Source organism: Oncorhynchus tshawytscha, linkage group LG19 (genome assembly GCF_018296145.1).
Source record: "Oncorhynchus tshawytscha isolate Ot180627B linkage group LG19, Otsh_v2.0, whole genome shotgun sequence".
Classification (NCBI taxonomy): domain Eukaryota; kingdom Metazoa; phylum Chordata; class Actinopteri; order Salmoniformes; family Salmonidae; genus Oncorhynchus; species Oncorhynchus tshawytscha.
Genome location: NC_056447.1, coordinates 31,725,331 through 31,737,512, shown reverse-complemented (window position 1 = coordinate 31,737,512; position 12,182 = coordinate 31,725,331). Strand labels below are relative to the sequence as shown.

The 12,182-nt window shown below is 46.0% G+C and overlaps 1 protein-coding gene across 1 annotated transcript in view; it reads left to right on the top strand.

Moving 5' to 3' along the window:
- The window catches only part of LOC112218635 (kielin cysteine rich BMP regulator), a 44,067-nt gene that overhangs the window by 18,239 nt on the left and 13,646 nt on the right, over nt 1–12,182 (top strand). The window contains exons 6-27 of the mRNA XM_024379610.2: nt 5,086–5,159; nt 5,271–5,364; nt 5,448–5,530; nt 5,685–5,778; nt 5,893–5,972; nt 6,082–6,167; nt 6,259–6,337; nt 6,511–6,610; nt 6,704–6,789; nt 6,895–6,988; nt 7,122–7,268; nt 7,370–7,476; nt 7,571–7,664; nt 7,775–7,948; nt 8,051–8,133; nt 8,293–8,386; nt 8,476–8,658; nt 9,469–9,639; nt 9,732–9,905; nt 10,020–10,102; nt 10,461–10,551; nt 10,710–10,792. Coding sequence (XP_024235378.1) covers nt 5,086–5,159; nt 5,271–5,364; nt 5,448–5,530; nt 5,685–5,778; nt 5,893–5,972; nt 6,082–6,167; nt 6,259–6,337; nt 6,511–6,610; nt 6,704–6,789; nt 6,895–6,988; nt 7,122–7,268; nt 7,370–7,476; nt 7,571–7,664; nt 7,775–7,948; nt 8,051–8,133; nt 8,293–8,386; nt 8,476–8,658; nt 9,469–9,639; nt 9,732–9,905; nt 10,020–10,102; nt 10,461–10,551; nt 10,710–10,792 — 2,354 coding nt within the window. The remainder of the gene's footprint in view (nt 1–5,085; nt 5,160–5,270; nt 5,365–5,447; nt 5,531–5,684; nt 5,779–5,892; nt 5,973–6,081; nt 6,168–6,258; nt 6,338–6,510; nt 6,611–6,703; nt 6,790–6,894; nt 6,989–7,121; nt 7,269–7,369; nt 7,477–7,570; nt 7,665–7,774; nt 7,949–8,050; nt 8,134–8,292; nt 8,387–8,475; nt 8,659–9,468; nt 9,640–9,731; nt 9,906–10,019; nt 10,103–10,460; nt 10,552–10,709; nt 10,793–12,182) is intronic.

The window sequence follows — 12,182 nt, the reverse complement described above, 5'->3', positions numbered from 1 at the left end:
GTGCGTTGCTGCACTTAAAATATGAAGAAATAATAGTTGGTCAACATTTTAAGCTAAACGATCTGATCTGTTGCATCAGCCTCATTGCTTTTTCAAGTTTTCTTTTCATGTAGCCTAGGCCTACTGGTTGCATAATTTTGGGATCTATCGTCCCACAACTGTCCCAGAGTCTGTTTGGAATAGGCTATTTTTTCTTACACAGAACAACAAGCTGACCAATAGAATAGGTCAACTTTTCTCCTATGGGGGATATTAGATTGACATAGGCTAGTGATTTTGCTGTTCGTTACCCATCTTGTTGGCTGAGGAAAAGTAAATGTGGCAGTTATTCTAACATCTTGAAAGTGCGCACGCGAATTCGGACACCGCCGTTCCATCTTCTAGTTGCATATTCTGTTGAATAATGAATAAATAAATATATGAATAAACATAAATGTGATTTTTGTCATTCTAAGCATCGTGGGTGGACGCCCTAATCAGGTTAATGTATCAAATGTCCGTTAAATTAAAAGACTGATGGTCAAATGTCTGGCGCCACATCTTCCTAACGGAAACCCTGGATACCTGTACAGCTAACTCCCTAGCTAGCTAGATACACCTGTACAGCTAACTCCCTAGCTAGCTAGATACACCTGTATAGCTAACTCCCTAGCTAGCTAGATACACCTGTATAGCTAACTCCCTACTAGCTAGGTACACCTGTACAGCTAACTCCCTAGCTAGCTAGATACACCTGTACAGCTAACTCCCTAGCTAGCTAGATACACCTGTATAGCTAACTCCCTAGCTAGCTAGATACACCTGTATAGCTAACTCCCTACTAGCTAGGTACACCTGTATAGCTAACTCCCTACTAGCTAGGTACACCTCTATAGGTGTACCTATAGGTGTACCTAACGGAACCTCTATAGGTGTACCTAACGGAAACCCTGGTACACCTGTATAGCTAACTCCCTAGCTAGCTAGGCACATCTGTATAGCAAACTCCCTACTAGCCTTGTACACATGTATAGCTAACTCCCTACTAGCCTGGTATACCTTTACAGCTAATGCTAACTCTAAGAACCAGGTACACCTGTACAGCTTACTCTAGTAGCTAGATACACATGTATAGCTAACTCTACTAGCTAGGTACACTTGTACAGCTAACTCTACTAGCTAGGTACTCTGTACAGCTTACTCTACTAGCTAGATACACTTTTACAGCTAACTCTACTAGCCAGGTACTCATGTACAGCTAACGCTTTACTACCCAAGTGTATAGCTAACTGACATTTGTTCTCTATTTTACCTTGGATCAGTCTTGTTTTCATGTTGGATTTTGTGTAGGTGTATGGGATGGTTTCACCAAGCTGAGAGCTGAGTTCTCCCCTCAGGCTGGTGGCCATACCTACTTCCTGCCCTGGCAGCGCTACTTCCTGCGGGTGGTGGAGCAGGAGCTCCAGGCTGTGTCGTCATGCCAACTGGGTGTTCCGTACTTCGAGTGGACGGTCGACTCTGGTGATCTTTTGACCTCAGCTGTCTGGCAGCCTGAGATGTTTGGAGGGGACGGAGAGAGAGAGAGGAATGGCGAGAGGGAAAGGGGTGAAGAGGGGGATAGAGCGAGTGAGGGGGATGGAGAGCAAGAGAGCAACTATGTCTCAGGCTGTGTCCCCCACCACTCCTTCCAGGGCTTGTCTGCACGGTTCCACTGGTCCCCCTGTCTACGACGGAGCTTCAACACCTCGGTTAGCCTCATGATTTTACAATTTTCCTCATGTTTTGAAGCTATATACACTATGAAATGATTACTGTATGTCATTGCTAAAGGTCAATAAAGTGATCTTTATTTGTCTGTCATGTTTTCCTCTGACGTTGTCCCTTGGTCTCAGCAGGTGTCTGTGCCTGACGCGGTGAGCGTCCAGAGGCTACTGTCCCAGGGAAACTTCCTGTTGTTCTCCCAGGCTCTGCAGGGGCTGTCTGGGCTATTTAGGCTCTGGGTGGGGGGCCACATGGCTTCTCCTCTGGCCGCCTATGACCCCCTCTACCTCTCACACGCCGCTTTCATCGACAAGCTCTGGACACACTGGCAGGACAGGCACAGAGACGTGCACACTCATGAAGAAGCTCATGGGCACACTCACCTACACACCAAGTACCCGGTGAGGCAGCGTCTCATCAAGATGAAGCCGTTCGGCATTGCTCCTGATGATGTGATGTCTTCACGGGAACAACTGTGTGTGGTATATGTACCCATAACCCTCGGAGCTCCCTGCAATGTGACATCATCACTCCTTGCCGAAAGAGGGAAGGGCCGCCACAGAGGAGCGAAAGACACTGCCAGCTATCACAGAAAGAGACAAGATACACAAAACAACCATAAACACAGCACCTATGATTACAATGCACAAGGCTATGATGGCTTTGACCACAGTGGTTACAATCGCAATGGATATGACAGACAAGGTTTCAACCGCATGGGCTGGGACCTGCTTGGTTACAGTAAGGATGGTTTGGACCGTGACCACATCGACAGAGAGGGCTATGACATTTCTGGATACAACCGCTATGGGTTTAACCGCCACAATGTTACATGGTTTGGGATGCGCTGGGATGGATTGTTTATGAGGGAGGAGGAGAGAGAAGTGGAGACTCAGGGGGAGAAAGAGAAGGAGAGTGAGGTGAGAGAGGAGAGTAGAGAGGAGGAGGAGAGAGAAAGAGAGAAGGTTATGTCAGAGCTCTTTAGCGACAGTGGCTACAGTGTTTATGGTTTCGACCCCTTTGGTTTGGACCGGGGTGGTTTTGATGCATTTGGATTTCGACCAGACGGATACGATAAGGACAGCTGTAACTGGTTCTACAACGGACCGCACTACCTACGGTTCTACTACCACACCCAACAGCAGCTAATTTCAACCAATCAACACACTCTTAACCACATTACAAGAACCTGCTCTCCAATTACAGCCTTGCCTCAGCACTGGCCTTTGCAGGATTGGATGGCTCTGGATCAAGAGGAGAGCCAAGCCCTGATTGGTCAGCTGGAGCGGGAGTGGGCAGGACAAAAGCATTCTGATGACTACTACACCCACAAGGTGATGTCACAGAGGGGACGGGGCATTTGGCTGCCAATCACCCCAGACAGCAGGTAACCATCGGTCAATTAGAGAGGGGGTGTAAACAGTAGCCAGTGAGTCGTGAATATATCGCTTTAGAGTAGAAGTTGTTATTGTATCTTCTCATTGGTTTGTGTGTGTGTTGTAGGTTTTGTTTTGAACTACACTGGTTTTCTGGTTGTCCTCTTGGCTCTGCCCCCATGACCTGCCCTGACCTCTGCCGTGAAGCACGTTGTCTTGGTAACCCGATGGCTGAGTGTCGTTTGCGGAACTGTGGCTCCTGCTTTACTGAGTGGCTTGACCCAACCACCGGAGCGTACGTCATCTGCCAGGGCTGGTAACCAGTGCTGACCGGCGCCCATGTCATTCAGCGTAGTGGAAGATGACTAGAAAATGCTTTTTTATCATGAAAAACGAATGCAGTTCGACATCAGAGCTTTCATTACCAAGGCTGGTTACCAAGTCTGGAGATAGGACACTTTTCTCTTTCTGGAATACACTTTGATGATGGGTTGGAATGAAAGTCTGCACACCCTGTAGCACTTCCTATGAATATTTAACTGAAGTAGGAGATATTTAGACATTAGGAGGTGTAATCAATGTACCACACTGTATTAGATAAAGGGAGTGAATGTTTCTAGTGTTCTTTGTTGCTGCTTTTACTCTTCATCTATTAAGCTGTTTACCCACCACATGATATTCACCACACACACACACACACCCTGGCATTTGTAAAATGTGTCTTTGTTCTGTCATGTTCCCTATAGAAATGAAAAGGTTACTTACTTTTAAAGCAAGTTCCATCTCCACACACACATATACACACAGTAGGCCGGTATATGTCGAATGGGTCTCTGTTCTGTCATGTTCCCTATAGAAACGACCCTGTTGGAATGTACTGTAAACATGATATTATGCCTTCAATCTCTCTCTCTTTCTCTTTCTCTCTCTCTCTCGCTCTCCCTCTCTCTCTCTCTCTTTCTCTCTCTCTCTCCCCTCTCCCCCTCTATCTCTCTCCATCTTCTCTTCATTTCTCTCTCCATCCCTCACACTCTCTCATTCCTACCTCTCTCTCTTATCTTCTGTCTGAATCAGTTTTTCTTTCTCTTTCCCCATTCTCTCTGTCTACTGTCTTTGTCTCCTCTTGTTTTTTTATGTCCATCTTTCTTTTCTGTCCGTCTTTTCTCTCTTAATTGTTTCTGATGGCATCCAGCCGACACACACACACACACACACACACAGTCAGTCACTCTTATGCAGACACAAACACGCACTCATACACTCTTTGATCTTTCTGCATTGGCCTGCATGCTCGGATGAGTGGCGGAAATGCTTCCTGGCATTGGTGGGCAGCCTCACACACAGACACACACACACACACACACACAAACTGTTGCTCTGACAAGTAAATTGTGTGTTAATGTAGTCACCGGGGCAGTCTCTAACTCTGTACCACCGCAGGCACCTCTGTTTATGGTTACAGCTGTAAAACATCTCTCTCTGTGGGTGTGTGTGTGTGTGTTTGTGCGCATGTGCGCGTGCGCATGTGTGTGCGCATGTGTGCGTGTGTGTGTGTGTGTGTGTGTTTGTGCGCATGTGTGTATGTGTGTGTGTTATATGAGCAGCATGCTGTTGTGTCATTACTAAAGAGGAAAGCCAGATGTTCTGGAGAGAGACAGAGAGAGAGTTAGAGGGAGAGAGAGGGAGAGAGAGGGAGAGAGACGGAGAGAGAGAGGGAGAGTGAGTTGGAGGGAGAAAGAGGGAGGGAGGGATATCACACAGAAACACACTTTCCAATTACCAGGGTATTATTTATTCTTAGGTCTGATTGTTTGTCAGATGAGTACATACTGCTGACAACTAGACACTCACCCTCCCCCCTCCTCAGCCCACTACCCCACTAGCCCACTATACTAGCTAGCATGCGGACATGGACAGATACGAGTACACAGAACAAACATACCTAACCTCTCTCTCATTCTGTCTGTAGGGTGTAAGTTGGACGGTCGTCCCTATAATTCCTCTGTCAACACCATCGACGGCTGCCAGACCTGCACCTGCAAGGTGAATATGTCTGCCATACACTGACACATACACTACGTATCAACATACACTTCAACACTTACATTCACTGACTAAATTATGATTCTTTGCTCTTTCTGTGGGTTGTGCTAGGAGGGTAGTATGGTGTGTTCCCCACCTTCCTGCCCCCCCCTCGACTGCTCTGAACAGGAGACACTTCATGGAGAGTGCTGCCCTCGTTGTAGAGGTTTGTATAATTCATACTCTGACAGAAGCAATCATGTGTTCTTATTACTGACATATGCATTTATTTGTGATGGGTGTCTGTAGGTTGTATCCATACAGGCATCCATTACCACCACAGAGCTAAATGGAGACCATCAGAAAACCCCTGTAGTCTCTGTTACTGTCTGGTGAGTCTCTCTCTCACTTGCTTTCTTTCTTTCTCCTTTTTTCTCTCTCGCTTTTGTTCTTTCTATTTCTCATAATCCACTAGAGATGGCTTCATGTGCTGACAGGAATTTACTTTTACTGTAGATTAATTTCCTGACCTTTAACTTTTGCCAGGAGGGTGTTGTTAAATGTGAGACAGAGAGGTGTAGCCCTCCATGTCGGAACCCTTCCTCCCCACCACCCAATACCTGCTGCCCAGTCTGCCATGGTGAGACACCCTGTCTGCGTGTGCGTGCGTGTGTCTGTCTCTGTGTGTCTGCGTGTGCATGTCTGTGTGTGTGCGTAGAATTGAGTATACAGTGTGTGATTATGTGTGTTTCAGGTTGCGGAATGAACGGCCAGGACTTCCTGAATGGAGCCCAGGTCCCTAGTGTAGACCGCTGTCAGGAGTGTGTGTGTATGGTAAGACTGGGATAGAGCTCTGTGTCTCTGTATGTCAAATATTTGTGCATACAGTATGTGTCTAAAACAGACCCTGACGTGTGTGTGTGTTTCTCCTCTCTCTCCTCAGAATGGAGATGTCCTCTGCTCGCCTAGACCCTGCCCTGCGGTTTCCTGCCCCAACTCTGTCCGTCGCCCCGGAGACTGTTGCCCACGGTAACACACACATAAAACCTCCAGTATCATAGCTGTAGTAGCACATGTAGTTAAATATGCATCATCTTTCGCCTGTGTGTGTGTGTCCTAGGTGTGAGCAGTGTGAGTATGACTCTCAGGTGTTGATGTTCCCCTCCAGGACAGATCCCTGTCTCCGCTGCCATTGCTCTGTGAGTACTGACTATGTGTGTGGACGTGTTCAAGTCGGGAATCAGTATGGCCACAACAAAAAAGTGACATATTGGAAGTCTATCAATAGGCTGTTGAGGTATCATTTGATGCGTTTCTCTCTCTCCTATAGGCTGGAAAGTTGTCATGTGATGTGTATCTCTCTTACCAATAGGATGGAGAGGTGTCATGTGAGCGTATGGATGCATCATGTCCACCTCTGCGTTGTAGCCACCCTGCGACGCCTAGAGGACAGTGCTGTCCCACCTGTGATCGTGAGTTCAGCCTGCCGCAGTCTTTACACTCTAACTTCTAACCTTCACCACTATCTATCCATCCCACCTCTGTGTGTGTGTCTGTCTCTGCAGAGTGTGAATACGAGAGGAGAGTCTACATTAATGGTGACGTTTTTAACCCAGCTGGAAGTGGAACCTGTGTCCAGTGCAGCTGCAAGGTGGGTCTGAACTCACACACATAGATAGACATACACACATTGATGCACATACTAACAAACAATACAGAAGTTCTGAGTGTGTGTATGTGTGTGTGTGTGTATCAGGATGGAAATGTGAGGTGCCAAGAGGAGAGGTGTCCTCCGGTCCAATGTTCCAACCCCATCAACAACCCCCAGTTCTGCTGCCCCATCTGCAAAGGTACCACATATTATTTTGCAACAATGATAACATCCTATACATACAGAGATAAAGACAGGAATATATCTTTACATAATCAATCCTACACCCCCCATCTCTCTGTCTCTGTTTCTCTCTCTCTCTTTTTCTATAGTGTGTGTGTTGGAGGGGTTGAAGTATGAGGAGGGTTCTCAGTGGCAGGTCAAGGGCTGCACCAACTGTACCTGTCTAAACGGAGAAGTGGTGTGTACACACACACACTGTCCCCCCACTGCCTGCACACACCCCACCAAGACCACCGGTAAGACTGTGTGAGTGTGCATGTCTGTCTGAGGGTGTGTATTTGAAATGGCTATCTTTCTTTTCCATTCTCATTCCATTCTCTTTTTCCTTTCTCTCTAGGTTTGTGCTGTGCAGAGTGTGAGCGCTGTACCTTCGATCAGCGTATCTATAGCAACAGACAAACCTTTACACACCCCGACCAACCCTGTCATACCTGCACCTGTCTGGTGAGAGGACACACACACAGCCAAACATACACACACACACATAACGTACTGCAACATAAAATTGCATAACATGGTCCTACCCCCCACTCCCCAGGAGGGTACGGTGCAGTGTGTGAGGAGAGCCTGTCCCCCCCTGAACTGTTCCAACACACACACACCGCACGGAGAGTGCTGCCCTAAATGCCCAGGTACTCTTCGCCTAAAACACACACACATATATTAACACACATATATATTAACCTTGCAAATGCAAAACCTGTGTGTTCTAAGTGTATTTTTGCCTGTGTGTTTGTTCCAGACTGTTCCTTTGAGAACCGTGTGTTTGTGGACGGCGAGGTGTTCCCCAGCCCGGTGAGTGTGTGTGAGGAGTGTGTCTGTGTGTCAGGGAGGGTTGACTGCCACGCATCAGAATGCCCCCGGCCTCACTGCACCACCCCCCTTCCAGGGACCTGCTGCCAGAACAACTGTAACGGTACACACACACACACACATACACACACATGTAGGCACACACACACACACACACATATGTATAGTGTCAAACCATGTCTAAGTAATGAACACCTTTTTGCAGGGTGTAGCTACGCTGGGAAAGAGTACCCCAACGGACAAGAGTTCCTCCATCCCACTGACAACTGCAGGACCTGCCACTGTATCGTAAGAACACACACATGAGCGCCAATGTTGAGGGTTAGCTGTAATCCCGTGTTTTGCCCATTCTAAAGTGACCATCCTACTGTAGCTCAAGGTTTGAGTGACAGTCCCATATGCCTACAACCATGAACCTGTTAGGCCCATACCTTGTGTGTGTTGTAGAATGGTAACGTCCAGTGCTTGATGAGGAGGTGTCCACCGCTGGCGTGCTCCATCCCCAACCTGCTGCCTGGAGAATGCTGCCCCCAATGCCCAGGTACGCAACTACAGCCAGGGACAAAGATTGACTAATTGAAATGAAAAGTAAATGTATTATTTGGTGTCATAAATTATGTGTCTGTGCAGTCCCCCCTGCTGACTGTGTGTATGAGGGTCGGCCCTACAGACACACTGAGCGTTTCTACGACCCCACTGACCCCTGTCGATCATGCCTCTGCACCAATGGGACGTCTCGATGTCAGCGCAAGCCCTGCCCCCTCGCTCACTGCTCACACCCCATACAGCAGGAGTGCTGCAGGACCTGTGACGGTACGACACTTCATACAGCCTACATAACATGACATTACACTTCATACAGCCTGGATGGCATGACATTACACTTCATACAGCCTGGATGGCATGACATTACACTTCATACAGCCTGCATAACATGACATTACACTTCATACAGCCTGGATGGCATGACATTACACTTCATACAGCCTGCATAACATGACATTACACTTCATACAGCCTGGATGGCATGACATTACACTTCATACAGCCTGCATAACATGACATTACACTTCATACAGCCTGCATAACATGACATTACACTTCATACAGCCTGGATGGCATGACATTACACTTCATACAGCCTGGATGGCATGACATTACACTTCATACAGCCTGGATGGCATGACATTACACTTCATACAGCCTGCATAACATGACATTACACTTCATACAGCCTGCATAACATGACATTACACTTCATACAGCCTGCATAACATGACATTACACTTCATACAGCCTGCATAACATGACATTACACTTCATACAGCCTGCATAACATGACATTACACTTCATACAGCCTGGATGGCATGACATTACACTTCATACAGCCTGCATAACATGACATTACACTTCATACAGCCTGCATAACATGACATTACACTTCATACAGCCTGCATAACATGACATTACACTTCATACAGCCTGGATGGCATGACATTACACTTCATACAGCCTGCATAACATGACATTACACTTCATACAGCCTGGATGGCATGACATTACACTTCATACAGCCTACATAACATGATATTACACATATAGCCCACATGTGTGTGTTTCAGGCTGTCTGTATGAGGGTCGGGATCGGGCCAATGGGGAGTCGTGGGGTGATGTGTCGGACCCGTGTGGAGTGTGTGTGTGTCGCGAGGGTTCTGTCCACTGTGAGAGGAAACGCTGCCCTGCTGTCAGCTGTCCCTACCCAATACAGAGAGAGTGCTGCCTAGCCTGTGATGGTGAGACACCTTGTGGGATATTGTGTGTGTGTCTAAATCAGTCCCTGATTAGAGGGGAAGGACTAAATCCTTCTCTCGCTCTCTCTCTGCAGGCTGTATGTATGGGGGTACAGAGTATCCTGATGGCTATGAGTTTCTCAGTGGACAGGACCCGTGTCGAGTGTGTACATGTTACGTAGGTGATGTGGTGTGTAGCCAGCTACCCTGCTACCAGGACTGCACACACCCCTACAAGCCACCCGGCCAGTGCTGCGGAGAGTGTAACCGTGCGTACACACATACACCTCATACACACACCGTATGTCATTGTTCCTCTAAGTAACATATTTACAATGTTTCTCCTTTAGACATGGTTTCTATCCAATTTCTTCCTGTGACAGGTTGTTCCCATGGCAATGTGGTCCTCATCAGTGGCCAGTCAATCCTTGACCCTACTGACCCCTGCTCAGAATGTAGCTGCCAGGTAACACACACACACTATTTAGTGTTTAATACACAATGGAAAGAAAGTATACCCAAACAAGCATCAGCTAAGCTTGAACAAAAATGGAATCAGGTGCTCAACTGAGGGTCTTTAAAATCCCCCCAAAATGATTACCCCAGGACACTTCGACAGGTGACTGCCCAGGAAAATAAAGAAAAATGATCACTCTGTTTCTGCATAGATCTGATTATTTATTGACGGGACATACATTCAGGCTTACATTTCGGCGTAATCGCCTTCATCAGACACCTATTTGTACTTTGTATGTGTAACTTTATTTAAATGTGTTTCTCTCTCTCCCACTCTCTCCTCTCTATATCTCTCTCCCTGTCTGTAGGGTGGTTCAGTGAGGTGTGTGAAGAAGTTGTGTCCTCCAGCCTCCTGCTCTCATCCTGCCAGCAGCCCCTGTGGCTGCCCCTTGTGTGACGGTACTCTACCCACTATAACATATCTGTCTGTGTGTCTTTATTTCTTTCTGTCTGACACTGACGTGTGTGTGTGTGTGTGTGTGTGTGTGTGTGTGTGTGTGTGTGTGTGTGTGTGTGTGTGTGTGTGTGTGTGTGTGTGTGTGTGTGTGTGTGTGTAGGCTGTGTGTTCCAGGGCGGGGCTTACGTTGATGGACAGGTCTTCCCTGGAACCAGAGGAACCTGTGAAACCTGCACATGCTCAGTGAGTGGTCAAGTATTAGGGTCAGAGTTCAGGGTGGGGTCAAGGTTAAGTGGCTGCGTTTGCAATCCTGTTTCTGCGCATGTGCGAGATTCTCTACTTTACAACTCCCTCCCATATCAAACACAAGCAGGACTCAGACAGGCAGTCTAAATAGCAATGTGATGCTCTTTAAAAAAAAATCATCATTGCAAATATTGGCTAAGCAGGAAGCAGACAGGGAGTATTAGTGTTCTTTTTTTCATTTTTTAACAGTTGTATGTTATTTGTGCTTAAAACTCAGATTGTTTTTGCCCCAAAGCAATGTGTAGACTGTACTGTAAAACTGGATACATTCTGGCTACTCAAACATTTTTACGAAACCGAGGACCTAAAAAATGACTGGTTAAGAAGGATAAATAGCTGAAGTGAGCAGTACTACCTTCATATGAGTAATACATGTCGTTTTTTGATTAAGGTATACTTAAATTTAATGCCCTCACTAAGCCACGACTCCAATAATTTACCAATGTGCCTTGCCTTTTCGATTGAATTGTAGAGTTACCACCCATGACTGTATTTGTTATTGACAGAGACATGGTTGTTGAATTCGTTCATTTAGTCTGGTGGCCTTCACCAAGTGAGTTCCTAGGTGAATTATTATCAGTATAATTTAACCATTACATACAGTACTTATACAGTGGCCTGAAACTCATAGTTCACAGGGCACATCAGGCCTGCAAAATTCCACAAACTTTCCCAAAAACAATTCCAGTAATCTTCCAATCAGGATTTCTGGAAAACCTGGGAAATTTACCAGATTATGCTGGCTTGCAAATTGATGTGTAATTCCTAAATTATATTCACCTGCAACCTGCATCCATAATGACTGCCAGGGTTAAGAACAGTGGGAGGAAACTACCTAAGCCATTTAAACTGGATCAACCATTTCAGTAATGGGTGCAAAAATGTAATGATTGAATTCATTTAGGAAAAAAATATTTATCTTAACATTTAATTAATCAATCACTCAATGTACATGCAAAAACAAAGATGTACAAATTATTCAAAAAGAATCTACCTCCAGCAGACCATGCTGGGGAAAAAGTTCATTTGTTATCATATCTTTAAAAAATGTAGTTGGTGTGACTTCTCATTTAGTTTTGAGTCAGTACCACATAAACATTTGAAGTAATAAAGGCTTTTCATTGACTTTTGAGTACAACTTACTAGAAGTATTTGAGTTAAAAATTCCTTGGGGTTTACAGTGTGCGTCCCGATTGTGCTACTGCAGTATCCTTAGTTACCACAGAAAGAGAAGGTTGCCTACAGAATATATATATATATTTTGGTACGTTCATTCAAATCGCTGCAGGATTTAATGTCGGCTGTTCATAAATATGAGTCAGAGATG